The sequence below is a fragment of the Ornithodoros turicata genome, chromosome 3 (assembly GCF_037126465.1).
Source record: "Ornithodoros turicata isolate Travis chromosome 3, ASM3712646v1, whole genome shotgun sequence".
Classification (NCBI taxonomy): Eukaryota; Metazoa; Arthropoda; class Arachnida; order Ixodida; family Argasidae; genus Ornithodoros; species Ornithodoros turicata.
In genome coordinates, this window is record NC_088203.1 from 21,506,551 (window position 1) to 21,525,288 (window position 18,738).

The following is an 18,738-nucleotide window of genomic DNA, read 5'->3' on the forward strand; positions in this document are numbered from 1 at the left end:
GGTGGACCACCCTGTCACCTGGTTTCGCGGAAAGAGGGGTCCACGAGTGTTGGAAACGAGTGGCCAAGAATGGACAAAAGGGAAGGTTACGGATTATGTAACTGAGCGCCAGACGATGACTAAAGCGAATATTCAAGATTGGTACACAATCGAGTCACTAAATAAGCTATTGAGTTCCACTGAGTTCCAAGCTATCGACACTGAGTTCCAAGAGCCAGAATGCGCCATCTTGTTTCCGCGCCACGCTACCCACGGGCAGTGCGCACGATGCCATCTATCGTGCTCGGATGAAATGTTCCTTTCGTTTACAAGCAGAAGTTGACGGCCTTGAGCTCACCTTGACATCTTCGGAACGCTCTGGTTGATAATACATGGATTATGGCTCAACAATCGCACACGCTTCTCTGTCCCACAGCGAGCATTACGTTAGCCGTCTTTGACCCTCAACTGGGGATGGTACCTCTACTACCTGTGTGGTGCGGAAACAAGATGGCGCTTCTTCTCTTCATTGGACCTCAGTGTCGAGACTCTGAAGCGAAGCTTATTTAGTTACTACACAAATAAATATAGATATAGAACTATTAAATTTCCATCAGCTGGTATAACGAACCAGGGTTAAGATTCAGACCATTTGCCGTTAGGCACTTGAATTGATAAATTAAGCAAGGCTCCCTATTCTTACGTTTAATGTCGGTGCGGAACCCCGTTTCTAGCAATATAATTTTCCAACCAGTTTGAAAATCGTGATTAGTTTGATTGAAATGAATGGCTACAGGAGTTTGACGGGCATTTAGGATATCAAATTTATGGCCGTAAAATCTTTTTCTTATAACGTTAGAAGTTTCACCGATGTATTGTGAATTGTACTTACAGGAGAATGTCAGGTAACAAATATGGGTGAATTACAATGAAGCGAATGACGAATTTTTAAATCGAGGTCACCCGATGTGCTACGGGCAATGATGGACGGCGTGATAAATTTACAGGTCTGTCACCGTGTACCACCACAGGGATAACAACCCTTCCGCGAAACGAAGTTGGCGCGCCTTTCATACTTCTTTCATCCTCTTCTCAAACTGTTAGAGGTCAGCACTTAGCTACCTGTCCAGTAATTCGTAGTACACAGACATGTGGCACCATATCTCCTCTCCCGCTCTTTGTGCAACATTGTGTTTAGTCGTGTGTATGTGTCTATACTATATATACATATGCGTCTCACCACTTCACTTTGTACCTGAAGAAGCGTGGTCCTCCATGCGAAAGCATGGATAAATTAAACCTATACAAAAATATTCAGTATTCGGCTTCAATTCAATATCATAATTCTTCATATCAATCATATCAATCTTCAATTCAATTCAATATTCGGCTTCTGCACTTTTGTTTATGGGTGTAAATGAGGAAATCATCAATGGCTGTCCCACACTATGACATTGTAGTGAAAAGAGTAATGAAAAGATAACCCGAAAATAATTTCCAAATAATTTTCCAGATAAAATTCCACGGCACAAGGATTAAAATTAGCAGCACGAGGGTTAAATTTAACAGGAGGATTAAATTCCACGGTATGAGGATTGAATTCCGTGGTATCAGGATTAAATACGACGGAACACCTGTAGTTGTACGGTACAGTCTTTCGGAATGGTTCGTTCCACTCGAAATCACGCAGATATTTTATCACATCCTGTCCCGTTTCTTTGCTTCTCCGCATTGATCCAAGAACCACAACAATCACAAGAAGAAACGTTGACGTTGCTCTTTGCTGCTGATAGGAGCTGCGACACGGGATAAAACATGTCTGCCATTTGAATTCAACATGACAGAGCCGAGGATATGACAAGGAAAAAAAAAGCGAAGATACCACGCACAAAACTGAACTAGCACGACAAATCTCCGGCAGTGCGAACACTCACAGCGGACGCCTACCGGTACTGTGAGGAAAATATTTGATAGATGAAAATTCGCATCCTTTCCGAAGCCTTTTGCATTTCAGTGTTCATGGTAATCAACTATTTTTTCTCCAAGCGAAGTGGGGTATGCAGGAAGAACTCCTTGCTTCGTTTTCACTTCTACATGCAAGAAGTGACCACGACGGCAAAGATCACACACAGTCTGCTTCTGAAACATTGCCTCACTTTCCAAGTTCTTTGCCAAAAGTAAAACAAAAACAAAAAACTTTCTGCAACCCCTATGACTGCAGGGACGTCCAAGGAATACGATCACAAGCCAGTACTCATCACTCAACACATAGGGTCACTGCTGTATTCTGCATAGCGAAGCTGTTATCAACTACTTATACTACGCCCATTTACTGGGATTGTAACAGAGGCGACCGCAAAATCTGCAACAGGTGCCAGGAGAGCACTGTAAAACAAGCGAAACCCCTTGTATTATGTTTCCAAAGACATATTATCAACAACTTATACAATGTCATTGTACTGGCATCATAACGGAGGCGACCGCCAAATTCGGAAAAGGAAGCAGAGGGGCCCTTCAAAACGAGTGAAACCACTTTAATCATGGTGCGAAAGACATATTCGCGACGGCTTATGTTATGCCCTTCTACTGGGGTTGTGAGTTGTGACAGAGGCGACCGTGAAGTTTCGAAAATGCGGCAGCAAAGCCCTTTGAAATCACTCAAACAGCTTTTATCATGATGCCGCTGAGATTCTGTCAAGGGCATGTGCTATGCCCTTATACTGGTATTGTAACAGAGCCGACCGCAAAATTTCGAAAAGGCTGCAGCAGATCGAACCCTTTAAAACGCGTGAAACCCCTTGTTGCTCACGGACAGGTCACGTTAAAAAAAAAAAATAATAATAATAAAACGCTTCCAAAACGGCACTCGCGAAGGCCAAAAAAATGTGTGAGAAGTCATCAAATTTGGGGCGTAATACCACGTGCTATAAAAACATCAAAAATGCCCTAAGCTGATTTTGTAATATGAATGCGTGAAATTACGATGACGGAGTTAGGCCTCTACAACTTTCCCCTGTTGCACCATGAGGGGTCGCTTTTGAAAAAATCGCTTCCAAAACGGCACTCTGGAAGGAATAGTGGCGAATTTGATGAAATTCTGGGTTTAATATCATGTGATATAAAAATGATATAGAAATGTCCTAAGCTGATTGTGTAAAATGCATATGTGACATTAAGATTGAGTCCGCGGAATTTGAGTCCCGTACCAATTTGCACAGGTGCACCCGGAGAGGTCGCGTTTAACAAAATCGTTTCCCAAACTGCACTCGCAAAGGCAAAATGACACATTAGATAAAATTTGGGGCTCAATATGTCCTAATCTGATTTTGTAATACGTATATGTAAAATCAAGGCGCACTAGATTTGTATCCTGTTAGCGCCTTTCATGTTTCCAGGGGTTCTTTACATGCTGTTTCGTATTGTTAGACGATGACATCTTAAAAGCTAACTTCTGTTTCGCAGTTCATTGGCATAAACCCAATTTCTCATTGCAAAACCACCGCCTCGCATAGCAGCTGAGCATAGTAGCGGAGCGCGCGAGTGACCTTGAATTCTACGAACGCGTGTGTGAAACGCTGACTTCCCATTCTTTTTCCCATGTCATAATGGCCATGGCGCGATGCGTGCTGAGGCAGTTTTGAGCTTCTTTGAATCATCCGTTCTGGAGTACATGTAGTACAGCCAAACTTCTTAACGAAAATACCACTGCAACGATTTTTTTTTGTGATCCCATCAGAGCCTCATAGGATATGGTGGACAACCTCTTTAACGAAGTGACCTTTACTACGAATTTATTTCGCGGTCTCCTGAGTTTCATTGTAAAGCTGTTTGACTGTATAACTTCAAAACATTTTTAGGCTCAAAATAAAGAGCAGTAACTTGTCTTTCAGGATATAGTTTTGTGGTTGAACTCCCGCTACCAGACGCGCTGCAGGAAGGTCGCGTTTAATGCTGTCACTAACGTAAAAAAAATACCTAATGATCATAAGCTCCTGAGCAAACGATCGAACGCGGTGAAAGGAAAGTCTCATATATGTATTTTTTTTTCTTGAGTTCAAGCGATCCCGTATTCTCCAAACGTACAAAGCTGTCACGAAAAAGGGTAAACTTGTAATCTACTTCAAGAATCCCTGCAACAGTGGAAAGAGCACATGTGCAGGTGGCACGAGAGCAGTGGCTGTGCCCTACAGAGAAGCGACAGGACAGGGGGTGGTGGTGGGACAAGTGAAAGATTGTTCTGATTGGATAAAATAGCGGTCACATCTCCATTCTTTCAAGGCTACTGGTACTAATATGAGCAATGAATGCCGGCTTGAGACAGGTAGTAAAATAAAAGGTAGGCACGAAATTATTGCGATTCTGAAAGGATGTGATTAGTTACTGTACAGTTACAGCAATCAGCATTTTATGAGGGCACAGGAAATCCCTTATGACTATGCAAGTCACACTGAGGCATTACAACTTGCTGATAACATTTTCCTATTCTTTGCAGATGTGTTTGGCGTACAACAACTTTAACTTCACAGGCGGCTACGTCATCTTCGACGTCCACATTCACTACTTGTGCAAAAAACCACCATTTTTCGTCGAACCCAAAGGCGACTTTGGACTTGTGAAGTGGGCAACGTCTACTATTTACGAAGACTACACGGGGGTAGAGTGCACGAATATTAATTGTTGAATTAGCACACAAGTGAATAATGTAGCTACCATTTGAATGTGGAGCATAAAGTGTGAAAGTGTGAAGTGGAGATAAAGTGCGTGAAGCAACTTATTACGTACTGATTGTACTTGGAATCGCACAGATGCTCGGTTATGGCTGCGTTGCGGGATGGCGGAGCTGTCGTTGTGATGTATGGATTACGGAATTATAGAGGGCGTTTTCTTGTTTATTAGTTGTTTTTATTATTGTTCCAGTTCAGTATACGTTCAGTCGGACATCCTGTTGGAGAGAGTACGTGACTGCAAGATGGCTAATTACCTAAACCTGATTCGGGCAAAAGCAAGATGGCACAGTCGTTCACAGTTGTTGTATCTTTGGAAAATCGTGAAAGGAGCACGTTGATTGAAACATCCACAGCTGAATTTTGCTGTGCAAATGAACCGAAACCAAAACGGCGCGCCTCTGGCGCGCATCACCTTCGCCAACGGAGGCTTACCTGGACCACGAAGCGTTTGATCTTGCCAGGAGATCAGTACCATGCCCGCCGCTCTAAAGCACGTGACCCTCTTATGTGGAATGAGCGCTGTGCTGTCTTCCCTCCCGATCGGCGCGGTTTCCGTTTCGGCTCGGTTGCATAGCGAAATTCGACTGTTGACATCTGATCGCACGTGTACGTTACAGGATTATTTTTAAAATTAACGAATGTCGACGAGGATTGTCATCCATTCTGTTATCTCTCTTTTGCCCGAAATTCCCTTATTGAAGCAACCCAAGCAGCACAGAAGCTTGGCCCCATATTGGCTGCACATTGGGAATACAGGTCCAATATTGGACCAGTATTCCCAAGATTCTGCCAATATTGGTTCACCATTGGGCATACTGGCCCTATATTCCCAAGGTTCTACCAATATTGGCTCGTCGTTGGGCATATTGGCCCAATATTGCCAAGATCCCGCCAATATTGGTTCATCAGTGGCCATATTGGCATTTCCCAATATTGGTCATATACAGGGAATATTGGCATTTTTTAGAAGTCTGGAAAATCAGATATAATACTTTCCTCGGATTAAACCAGAATCAGACAGGTATGTGCAATTTTAGCAAAGCTAAAAACTTCACACTGCGCAACCGTGGTCCCGAAACTGAGGGCCTGGAACCGCCCCAGGTTCTGATGGACTTCCAAATCCGAACCTGTCTGACAAACCGTCGCGCTTGGCGCTTCCCTATGACAGGCCTGGCAACAATGTGCTCTTTGTCTCTCTCTGCTGTGGCGGTTGTGGTGTTACTTGCGGCATGTTTCAACCACGACCTATCTATACTAGAGACCTGGGCAACTGGCGATCGCCTATGGGAAAGCCGGGTCATGGGATAGTTACGGTAGTGGCCACTGCAAGCGCCACATAGCATTATTGGGGAGAGGGAATGACACTGTCACTCTTGCCACCGTCTTTCGTGCTACACAGGCTGTTGCTAAGCACGCGCTACGCTTATTACTTCGTCGTCGTCAACACAGCCTACCATGTATTGCCGCGGTATCGGCAAGTCACGTGGTAACGAATAGTGCGAGCTAGCGCCAAATCCCATAGCCAAGCGGCGATTGTGAGAACTACTACCCCGGTGCTGGGAGCTTTGCGGATGGCCAGGTCTCTGTAAGAAAATATTCCGTTTCAAAACGGGACCGAATGCTGCTATCCGTTGATGCCAGCCAAGTCCCCATAGTCTTCCGTTACGGCTCTGATGGTAGACGGCGAATATACAGGAACGCACCCGTAACTGAGAAAAACGGTGTTGAGCCTGCTGTGAACTGCCAACGGCTACCACTCAGTAAATTGTACATCATCACGGCTAAAGTGCCGTTTGGGCAAGGTACGTAAGTATAGGAAACTGTACTCGTGATGTGCCTCTTCATTACGGCAGCAATTCACTAATTATAATCACGGGGCCCTGTGCAGTAATGAAACGATGATTCCGCTTTAAAACAGGGATAAATGCTGTCGACCATGATGCTAGCTGGTTTCCTGCTGTTTTCCTTTACAGTCCTTATGATCAATGCGAGATGTCCAGAGATTTTGTTTCATTGTTAATTGTTCAATTCTCATGTTTTGTGTGTCCAGAGAGGATAGCTTTTCAATAATAACCCTTTATTTTGGAAATTACTGAAAAGACTACAGATAACTTGTGCATGACTTTGGTGGCGGAACATTTGACCGCTATGTATCACATGAGCTGAAAAGAAAAGAAAGTATTACTGAGCCTCCTTAGTCATAATACTTCCACAACAAATTAAATTATTTGAAGAATAAAGAAATGTAATATGCTCGTAGGAAGCATTTACAACTTACATGTTCCCACTTCTTGCTATATTCATCTGCGGCCCTCATTGCCTCACGCATTTATCCCACTTGATTTCCTTATGCGTGCTGGCTCCCTTCGTTCTCAATGATACCAACCAGGTGCCTAAAATCACAACCAATTAATACAATTTCCTTATGAGTATTCAAAATAATTGGGTGAAATATTCTTAGTTTCACATGGTGTAATGATCAGGACAATCACTCCATTTCTCTACCAACTATTCCAAATAAGTCTATGAAGAACACTACACGTCCACCACTACAAGTGGCACAACAAATTTCTGAGCACATAGATAGGATTTTTTTTGTTTCATCCGTGAAACATGCTTATGAGCATAGTTCAGCATGGCAGAGACACCACCATATGTGCAGCATATGAATGTCTCTGAAAGGTTAGCAGTTGATATGGCCTCTGCTATACGTATGTGTTACATCGCCTGCTGTATTTACTGCAGTATGTATCGTACCAGCCGAGTAAATATGTAGTATAATACAAGGAGGGTTCTTGCAAGACAGGCCCGCAGATAATCTAAGCTAGAGCACCATCTAAACTTCCAAACCAGTTTTTTTGTTACATCATGTGAGTTTCAAAATGCTATATTTTACCAGAATGTGATATGATCTCCTATAACATTTCAATGCATGTCACAATTTTTTTTTATATCTGCCGTACTCTATTCAGGTAAGCCATGCAAACAGAAAATATACCTGTGAATAAATATCAGGAGTGCCTCCGACCTTCAATGGATATGCAGGGCCATGACGCTGTCATGTGTGCCACTTCCTGTCGTTGAGAGGGAAGCAGAACATTGTCTGCTTCCAATGCATCAAGTACTGTTTTGCTGAGGCTCTCCCAAGGGTAATAAATTAGTGAGAGCAGAGGCATTTGTGGGTGAAGGTGCACTCACACATGTTGACTGATCTAAACAGGAAAGCAAAACAAAAAATAGCGCTTAAAGCCCCAAGCAAGAGGGCAAAGTGGCATCTGGAGATGTATGCACTATACCTTGTTTCCATAGTCCATTTTTAACAATGAAAATGTCATCGAGGCATTTCTCAGCACCAGCAACCATAGAGCGAAGTGATAACTCATCCATTAAATACACCTAGAAAGAAATAACTGGTGTTACAAAGATTTTTAGAACAACAATGCAATTGAAGCTCATACGAGCGTTATAAACGTTATAACAAAAGTGGCATACCTGTATGTTGCCCTCCTGACAAATTCCATGACCCACAGCAACTCTGATTAGCTCCTCAAGACATGTTACTGACACAAAGTTTTTCGTTTTGTGATCTCCACTCCTGATCCTCAGAAACGTCTAGTAAACAATAAAGAAAGAGAAAAAGAAGCAGCATTGAGCAAGCTCTGAAAACCACACACATATAGCAACAACTGTAGCATGCACAGGGAAAGATATGTACCTCTCATATGGAACTTTCTGTGTCAGAAAACAAAGTTATTAAGCAAAACCGGAAGTAGCGTATATATTTTGCAAAAATTTGGTTAAACAGACTATACATACCTCCATAATCATGGCTGAGCAGCGATATTCTGAGGGAGACAACAACAGAGTTTATTACTTCACAAGCTGAATATGGATGACTGTCCATTAACTCTGAGGGTCGCACACAACAATATACACTTGTCTCTGAGATTCAAGATGGTATAGTCTGAGGTCTGGTAGAAAGCTTGATGGTGTTATGCAAAAAAATGGCATCACCTCAGGGCCAGTTTCCACAAAGATGTGTACCGGTTTCCCATAGCGCAGGTTGTACTCATCTCCGGAGACCACAAGATAATGTCCTGTTGTATGTTGAGTCCCAAGAATAGTGATTGTCGAAGCACACAAGAAGGGACTGTCAACTCACAGTGCACGATGCATTTGTGATGAGGTGATGTTTTCAGCGTGCAATATCTGCTTCTTCACTGTCCACACGGCTGGCTGCAAGAAGCCACAGAACAAAAGTCTCAAGACAATACTTTTTGTGTCGAACGTGTTGGCGTTTCGTCAGGATGACTCATGGAGGAATTGGTTCTATAGTTCTTGGAAGCAGCATTACGTCCCTCTATGGTACAAGGAACACCACTTGAAAAATCTTCATGTGATAGCAGATGGCCGAAAAGAGCTCGACGAGAAGAGAATTTCTGCAGCAACAAAGTGCACCCGTATATCACCTACCAAGAGAGTGCAAAAAAGGGATCCATTTATAAACAGTCTTCAGCTGTGCGAGCATGAAACCGTTACTGTGAAAATTTTGACGCCGCTAAGACTAGTGAAAGATACATTTGTTTGGAAAGACTGTGAAATGTGACCTCTTTGATGAATTGCAAACTGTAGAGGATCGGAATTTTGCAAACAGGAGGCCTTCCTGTAGTGCAAATGCAACAGATTTCAATGGAAAGTATAACAGGCCATATCGGAATGATATCCACTTTGGAGATTGGGACACTGTCAGGTGAACATTCCACAACAGAGGAATTCCGTTTATTCCAGCTCCAAGGGGGGGGGGAATAGAGTCACAACATTTATCAATTTTTTGTGCGAGATCACAGCAAAACACAAATTATTTGAGTAGCCTCCCCCTGCACAACTGAACGTTAGGCAACTCTTTACGTTTCTACTCATGTTCTACGTACAGTGACACACACAGACACTGCTTTTCTCCTGTCGCACACCGTTGCTGAGACGCGTATGCAACGAAACAATTTTTGCAACCATACTTACAAGTGGTGCTCGTATTTGACTTGGTACAGTGGTGGAACAACGAAACCGGTTTTGAACTCACCTTTGCTTTGCGGGGGTACAGTCGGCCAAAGACCAAACACTAGATGCACTTCCAAACACTTAAAACTTCACGGAGCGTCTCATGCGTCTACGAGGAAAGAATTTCGCGGGCTTCCAGTTAGCGGCTCAGGTGACAATGCTGTATTGCTCCGCGCTGCGCACTCGCTGACGGCGAGACGCCGGCGTCCTTGAGCCTGCCACATTCATCCGAGCAAAAAGTTAGGCCCGAATATTGCGATATCACTGTTGGATCGTTTAAAAACGGTAAATATGTGCTTCGCTGAAGACATGTATCGTCTTCCATATTTCTGCTAGTATAATCGTGACGTGGTCTGAACAAAATATTTCATTTTCAGCGATATTGCTCTACTCATTCCGGGAAAAGACGACGGGATAGCAACGGTTAATGTGCCGCTACGGAATTGGAGCAGCAATGAAAAAGAGAAGCTCTGGTTCCGTGGGCGGCGTTCCGTAAATTTACGGTATTTTTTAACAGTGTAGTAGGTCGTAGTTTCAACAGTTATCTAGGTATTGGAACAGGTCGTTTGTAGCTCTACAAGTCACTGTAGTGTGATACTTGCAAGGATAACCGTTCTCGGTTCCAAATGCAAGTAACGTGGAGTATTGAACTGCTCGGAGCGGAGCGTCTCAAACTAAAAGTTGATACACAACATTCTGCTAGAGGTAAGTGTTGTCTCTACATTTTGTTCCCTATTGCTTATTTGAAGTACCATTGTAACGGGTTGTTCAGACTATACTTTAACACATTAAGTGGAATGCACAGATTATAGGGCAGCGAACATTACGTTTTCGATTACCAGTTATATCCCGGACAGTTTCTTCCCAAAACATGCTAATAGTGGAGCTACATATAGTGTGCTTTGTGTCTTTTTGAAAGTCTCGACGTCCTCTTTCCGGCTACTTTGGTCCCGTAAGCGCGCGACGTTTCGTTCTCCAGAAATTCGCTTGAGAGCGTCGGGTATCCGCGCCGGTGCGTCTGGTAGCGGCTCCTCACTGTCTGGGGACGGAACTCGCTTCCCCCTCGTCCGATCGCGTTGAATTTTTAGGTTCGTTTATTGCGGTTTTTCCCTAACAACTTTCTATCCCACATCTATGTTGTAGTCTATGTTGTATGTTCAGAGCGGTGCCTACCCACGGTTCCGGCACCTTTATCGTGTTTTTCGGTTCGAAGTTCGAACCCAATGGCGTATCTGCACTATTCTTCTGTACGGCTTTTGAATTGTCTTTGAGCCTCACTATCTATTATAGTGCAATGTTTGGCAGAGCCTTCCATACTTGTAGCCTTTCATGGTACAAGTTTCTGCATTGTGTTAATGCTTTGGGTCTGTCGCATAGCAGCTTTTCGCAGTATCTCATGCCCGTGGTTTTTCATTGTACTGGCATTTGTTTTGAGTGAAATGCTCATTCTTACATAGTACAAGTTCTTTTTCTCTGTTACATGCTTATGGTCTTTCTACATAGGGAGCGACACAGAATGTACGCAATGGCACACAGCTGTGCAATTTTCTTGCACGCAGTGTTTAAAAAATAGTGTGGGTTGACTATGATTCACCCTGAGGTTGTTCAGGTGTAGGACCAATTCGCGCATTTCGTCATTTTGAATTTTAGTTAGGGTGCTGTCAACCTTCCTACTGACGACTTCCCTTCCACTAGCACCGGAGATGAATCATGAAGAACATCATTGCAAGCCAATGCCACAGAAGGAGAAGAACAATGAAATGTCACAGAAGAACAATGTAATATGTAATAAGCTGACAGTAACTCTGTTTTTTTATGCTCTGCTGCTCTTCATGCTCATGTTTCTGATTCGACATTTTTGTATAAGTTCCCAGATCTGCTTGGCTACAGTCCCAAAGTTTGGAACATTTGGCATGGAATGACCCTCAGGAACCTGTGGTGTAGTATATCATTTTGTAATTAGCCATTTTAATGTTCGTATAAGCAAGTAAACATCACTACTGTATGAAGAAGTAAGAGCGCAGTGCGGCAGTGCGAAAACAACAGGTTTAATGACAGGCTACGACAGGCTAGAATGAGTGCGCGAGACACAGTGCTCATGCGCCACAAGGCTGTTGTCGCCCTCTTCTAACACCCCCCCTCGACAACTAATGCTCAAAGAGACCCATGTGCTCCCTCAGAAGCAGTAGTCGCGGTCGCGGGATGGGTTTGGTTAATGCGTCGGCGACCATCCTGGCTGTTTCGCAGTATTGCAGGTGTATGACTCCGCGTTGGACCAAATCTCTGAGATGATGATGTCGCACGTCAATGTGTTTTGTTCGCGCGCTGTGTCCCTCGCGAAGTGCAAGCTTGATGCAGCCTTGGTTGTCCTCGTAAAGGCAGGTCGGCTGAAGTTGGTCATAACCAAAAACTTGTAAGAGCTGTCGAAGCCACAAAACTTCTTGTGACGCGTGTGCCGCTGCGACATATTCGGCCTCTGTAGATGACAACGCTACAGACATCTGTTTCCTCGTGGACCAGGAGACGGGACTGCCTCCCAGCTGGACGAAGTACCCGCTAGTCGATTTGCGGTCCGACACATCTCCTGCCCAATCCGCATCCACGTAGCACTCCAGCTTCATACCTGGCTGCCCGGAGAGCTTCAGCTTTAAGCTTCTGGTGTACTTCAAGTAACGTAAAAGCTTTTTCACGGCATTCCAGTCTTGCTGGCGTGGCTTACTCACGCGACGACAAAGAATTCCGATGGCACAAGCAATGTCCGGTCGCGTAGTTGTGCTCAAGTACAGCAGCTCCCCGACAGCTTGACGGTACTGATCGTTGGTCGGCAGTAAGCTGTGATCCCCACTAAATTTCAGGTAGTCGGGGTCCATAGGTGTGTGACTAGGCTTGACGTCCATGAGCTGGTATTTTTCCAGAAGGGTGTCGATCTTTTTAGCTTGATGGATGTAGAAGCAACCATCTTCTGATCTCTCTATTTCGATTCCTAGGTACCGGCTGACATGCCCAAGGTCCTTGAGCTCGAAATGCTTGTTCAAACTTTTCCAGACTCCAGTAATGACTGAATCATCCTTGTGGCAAATCAGCATATCGTCAACATAGAGAAGGATATATATGCGACTGCCTTTTTCTGTCTTGAAGTAGAGGCAGGGGTCTGCCTCGCTCCGGCTGAAGCCCTCTTCAAGAAAGACTTCGTTTGCCTTGATGTTCCATGCCCTTGCGGCCTGCTTGAGCCCATAGAGGGATCTCTGCAGCTTGCAGACTAGATGCTCTTTACCCACCGAAACGAAACCTTCGGGCTGTCTCATGTATATGTCTTCTTCAATCACTCCATTGAGGAAAGCAGTCTTCACATCGTAGTGACGAACCTGCAACTTTCGTGATGCTGATACCGTGAGAAGAACCCGCAAGGTCGTAAGCTTTGCAACGGGGGCGAAAGTAGCGTCGTAGTCCTCTCCGTATTTTTGAGAGTACCCCTGGGCAACGAGCCTTGCCTTGTATCTCTCAACATTGCCGTCTTTGTCTCTCTTTGTTTTGAAAACCCATTTGCAACCGAATGGTCGTTTTCCAGGGGGAAGCTCCACAAGAGCCCACGTGTTAAGTTGGTGAAGTGAAGCAATCTCTTCGTTTGCAGCCTCAATCCACTTCACTCTCTCACAAGCTGGCAATGCTTGAACTTCTTTCCAGCTCCCAGGATCAGCAGTTGGCGCGGCCTGAGCGATGTAGGAAAATCGGTCTGGCGGGACGCCCTTATTGCTCCTAGCCGAACGCCGAAGCTCAGCTACGGCTGTCCCTCGATCCTCTCCCGGTGTACCACTGACCTCTTCTTCCCCGGGTGAAGATATGCTCGGCCACATCTCTACTTCTATCTCGCTGGGACTATCTGCACCCGCTTCATGACGTAGCCGGTGATCTCCTGATTCTTCGTGACATGGTGGAGACGATTCTGAGCAGAACTTCTGTATGATTGGAGCTTCATCGATTACCGCGTCCCGAGTCACCTTTATCTTATGACTCCCCTTGAGAAGTACTCGGTATCCCTTCTGAGTTTCTCCGTAGCCAACCAGTCTCCCTTCGACAGCACGAGCATCCCATTTAGACCGTTTTTCCTTTGGAACATGCACGAAGACGTGACTCCCAAACATCCTGAGATGTTCCAAGCTCGGCTTTTTGCTGTGCCACAGCTCGTAAGGTGTTCTGTGAACTGCTCTGCCTGGTAGACGGTTTTGGAGGTAGCACGCCGTCACGATGGCTTCGCCCCAAAAAGTCGTTGGCATATCCGCTCCAAAAAGCATGCTCCTGGCACTCTCACACAGTGTGCGGTTTTTCCTTTCTGCTACACCGTTTTGCTGAGGGCTATACGGAACGGTGGTCTGAAGCTCAACCCCACAGTCTCGCAGAATCAGTCGAGATGTACTGCCAGTGTACTCGGTTCCGTTGTCCCCACGCAGGACCTTCGGGTACGTGCCAAACTTAGTCTTTACTAATGCAAGGTACTCTTTAAGTTTCGAAGGTACCTCGTCCTTGGACTTTAGCAAGTATAGCACAGTGTACCGAGAGTAGTCATCGATAAACGTTACAAAGTACTTGTTCTTGCTCGGCGTAAGAACCCTCATGGGCCCGCAAACGTCCGTATGTACCAGGTCCAGTACGCCTTCCGCTCTTGAACCGCTCACTTTTGGGAAGGATGCCCGCTTCATTTTTCCTTTTATACAGCTTGTGCATTTGAGCAGCCGGTCGCAGTCTTCAATAAGGATTCCGTCTGCCAAACCATCCCTGTACAACTGCTTTACGGCTTGTGCATCTCGGTGCCCTAACCGATGGTGCCAAATGTGGATGCAATTCCTATGATGCGAAGCTTGTGTAATGTTAGCCACTTCGGTCTTAGCTGTCACAAGCCGGTAAAGGTCCCGCTCGAGCTTTCCTGTAGCCAAGACCTGCTTATTCTTAGCAACCGTGCACCGGTCTCCCCGGAAGGTCACCACGTTGCCGAGACCAGTTAATCTCTTCACGGAAAGGAGGTTACCCTCCAGAGAAGGCACGTAAAGGACTTCTGTGACAGGAACAGTCTTGACTACCGACGGCGATATCTGACACTGCAGGGTGCCATCTCCCACGCCTTGAGAAGAAACGTGCTGACCGTTCGCAACTGTAACCACTTCTGTCTTCTCCCTGAAGTTCCGCGTGAAAAAGTTCAGGTCGTTGCACATATGACTTGTGGCACCTGAGTCGATGTACCAATCCTTGGCAGAAGAATTTCTCGATAAAAGAAAAGCAATCTCCGACGAAGACGAGTGCTGAGATACTGCCGTCTTAGCACGCTGTCTGCTTCTTTGTTTCTGCGATTTTCTCTGCGCCTTCCAAGCAGCGCAGTTCCTTCTGATGTGTCCATTCTTCTTACAATAGAAGCACTCTCTTGTATCGCTGGACGTATTCGTGTCACGGGAACCTTGCACACGAAGTGCCGCTTGCGAGTCGGTCATTGCTGACACAACTGTCATCTCTCGCTTCCTTTTAAATTCGTCTACAAGCTTGCCTTTTACGTATTCGAGCGTGAGGTCATCGTCGGGCCGTGTATCAAGTGCGGTGACCAGTGCTTCGTAGGAATCCGGAAGCCCGCTAAGAAGAAGAGCAGCGACTTGGAAGTCAGTTATCTCTTGCCCAATTCCTCGTAGTCGCTCCACCAACTCCAAGGTGCGCCTTATGTAGACTGGCATCTCTTCATCCTTGTCCAATCGTGACTGATATAATTTCCTCAGTAAATACAGCTTATTACTGAGGTTTGCTCTCTCATGAACCTTCTTCAGTTCATCCCACATCTGCTTCGACGATGAGCAGTTACAGACGTGCACTATTTGGCTGTCATCGACGCTAAGGCAAATCGTACTTTGCGCTTTCCGATCTCCAGCAACCCACGCAGCCGACGGATCCACTGGGGCTTCGTCTGCAACGTATGTCCAAGTGTCCTCCCGGATCAGAAGCATTCTCATCTTAAATTTCCAAGCCTGGTAGTTGCCGTCTGTCAACTTCGCAACCATGAACTTGCCCGAGTCTGCCATAACTCCGACGGCTGACGCAGCGGTAGTTCAATTAGCAAAAATCTGGGCCCATAACCTGAAGAAGTAAGAGCGCAGTGCGGCAGTGCGAAAACAACAGGTTTAATGACAGGCTACGACAGGCTAGAATGAGTGCGCGAGACACAGTGCTCATGCGCCACAAGGCTGTTGTCGCCCTCTTCTAACACTGTATGCTACAAGAGGGAAGTCAAGCTGGTTTAGAAAAACCTATATGGTCTGTGATGCATTTGTTTCAGAAAGAATACCTTGCTGGTTTTGGGAGGAGTCGCTTTCCATGCTGTAGTCAGGGCTCTTATATCCAGGGTATTGTGCCCATCGCTACAGGCCGAATTCAGTGTGAATGGGAAGCAAGGTAGCAAGTCTGCATTCAGGGGGTCCAATCCCTGCACGGTTGTGATTGGTAGGTAATCCTAATGCTGTTTACAGTTGTCTTTCTTAGGACTCTAGATATAGCAGTGGCATGTGGAAATACAAGAAAGTGCATGCTTTTGTACCTGACTAGAAACTCTCTCACTTAACATTTCTGTCCAGGTGCAATCATGCAGCGAGCCAACGTGGGGCAGCTAGATGCTGAGAAAGCGCTGGGGAAGTTCTTGACCGGGGCAGCGGAGAGAGACGGTGGCCGTCGGAAGCGGGGTACAGAGCATCCACAAACAGGCACAGTCTCCCCCCAAAATGAGAATCAAGACCCATAGTTGAGAGTTTCATAAGAGATGTAAGAGTAAGTGAAATAAACTTGTGTGCGTGTTTAACAAAAGTGTGAGTCTGTTGTTCATTGAACAAGTAAAAAGTACTCCATGAGACTGTGACCGCACAGTGGGGCAAATTCTGGGCACAACAACGAGGTTAAAAATGGGACTACCAATATTGGACCAAGGACTGGTATACCGGCACAAGACTGGTAAAACTTGATAACCAATATTGGACCAACATCGGGTATAGTGGCACAATATCGGCAAAAATGATTCGCCAATGTTCGACCAAGATTGGGAATACCGGCATGACACTGGCAAAACTGGCGTGCCAATATTGGCCGCCAATATTGGGCCATGTTGCTGTTGCCATATTGGGCCAATGTTGGCAATCTATATTGCCAATATTGGTCCAATCTTGGGGTGCTGCCTGGGAAGGAATGAATTGTAAGTCATCTTGTAGTTACGTACGCTCTTCGAGAGGATGTCCGCATGACTATATAACCATATACCACACCAGGTAGGCGGGCCTGCCGAGGATCAACAAAAATACATTTAACTTCGTAAATTCACAATGCTGTTTGTTTAATTGACGTTTAATTTGTATGTTTTTTGTTTCTGTCTGGGCTGGGCATGTATATATTATATTTTAATATGCCAATATATGTATTACCCATATTACTGTATAACATAGACAAACAGATATCACCAACCAAAAATCCACGGAACGGGTTTCCCGATGTTTCGGAACCGACTTGGCTCCTTCAGGGGTGAATAAGTTGGGCAGGAGCAGCTTCCTTTATAGTGTAGGAGGCGAAATTGAGATCGGGATCACATCAACCGATCCGTTGGGCTACCTACGGCTTACGTCAACGGCCTACGACACGTCATCCACAATCAACGGCACCAAGTGATCCCGATTTTGCCTCCTACAGTATAAAAAAAGCTGCTCCTGCCCAATTTATTCACCCCTGAAGAAGGAGGCAAGTCGGCTCCGAAATGTCGGAAAACCCGTTTCGTGGATTTTTGGTTGGTGATAGCTGTTTGTCTATCTATCTTTCCAGCCAGGCACACCTGTGTCAAACATGTTGACCATTCAAGTCTATACTACTCTATTACAGGTTCAGATATTAATACTTTTCGGTCTTCCCAGTGGGGCTCTGACCATTGGCCCTGTATGACTAGGTCATAGTACGCGCTGGTAACACAGGCCCGTGTTCTGCGAAAATGGGTCGTTGCACCTGCGCACTGTTCCATTGCCCCCTTTGTCTTACTCGTAAATCTGAACACTATGTGACAGCGTGATAATAAAATATATCTTCAGGAGCCTTGCAAGTAGTAATTATACAACCCAAGATTTACACAGAAAATCCACGGCAAGTATTGCACTTTTTACTTTAAAATTACTTTAAATTATTTTAATGAAAAATAAATTTTATAAAATTTAAAATTTAAAAATTGTGCAAAATCCAACGCAATGCAATACTTGTCGTGGATTTTCTATGTAAAACTCGGAAACTGAATAGAAAGGGAGCAGACAGTGGGAAATAATTTATTTGAAAAACAACGACGCCATCTGGGCGACCGGTGCGGGCTACTGGACATCGTTGGGCACGACGGTTGCAGAGGCAGGTGGCAAGCTAGTTGCAAGGCATCAAACCAGTTGGCGTCACCGTCATGTCGATATGCATGTAAGAGAGAGAGAGAGAACAACAAAGTACTAGTGCCACGTAAAAATGCCAGCACTGCTAAACAAGCAACATGAGAGCACGGAGAAAACACTACATATTGAGGAAAAGACTTAAGGCAATCGACTAGGCCTAACCAGAGCGTCATCTCACAAGGCTACGCGGTAAGACAAGACGACAACCACAAAAATGCTAGGCGCAAAACGCAAAACATGCGACAGCACGGAGAAAAGACTTGGTCACTGCTAAACGAGTCTAAACATGCGCGTACAGGGAATATCCGTTACGGCAAACGTGAGAAAAGGAGCGCGGTAAAACAACACGCAAACATCGGCAAATCACTCACCTTTTCCCCTGCGGCAACAGTGCGACCGATCCCGTCGACAGCCAGGCACAAACTGAGCCGGTGCGGGGACGGCCGAGCGATCGAGCGCACGTCTGCAGTCCACGAGAGCCAGCGAGCATGTGACTGGGGCGCCTCGTCATCCGCCGGAAGCTCCCGTTTACGCAATGGTCCAGG

General features: G+C 45.4%; 1 protein-coding gene and 1 long non-coding RNA gene across 2 annotated transcripts in view; one reads left to right on the forward strand and one right to left on the reverse strand.

The window, feature by feature from the left end:
- The window catches only part of LOC135388275 (uncharacterized), a 49,219-nt gene extending 44,465 nt beyond the window's left edge, over positions 1–4,754 (forward strand). Inside the window, exon 9 of the mRNA XM_064617709.1 lies at positions 4,472–4,754. Coding sequence (XP_064473779.1) covers positions 4,472–4,660 — 189 coding nt within the window. The 3' untranslated portion in view covers positions 4,661–4,754. The remainder of the gene's footprint in view (positions 1–4,471) is intronic.
- Positions 4,755–7,887: 3,133 nt separating this feature from the next.
- LOC135390020 (uncharacterized) lies at positions 7,888–8,277 on the reverse strand. The gene is made up of 3 exons (XR_010421664.1): positions 8,199–8,277; positions 8,003–8,102; positions 7,888–7,918 (listed from the first exon to the last, which is right to left on the reverse strand). It is a non-coding gene; the product is annotated as an uncharacterized LOC135390020 (long non-coding RNA).
- Positions 8,278–18,738: the final 10,461 nt, after the last annotated feature.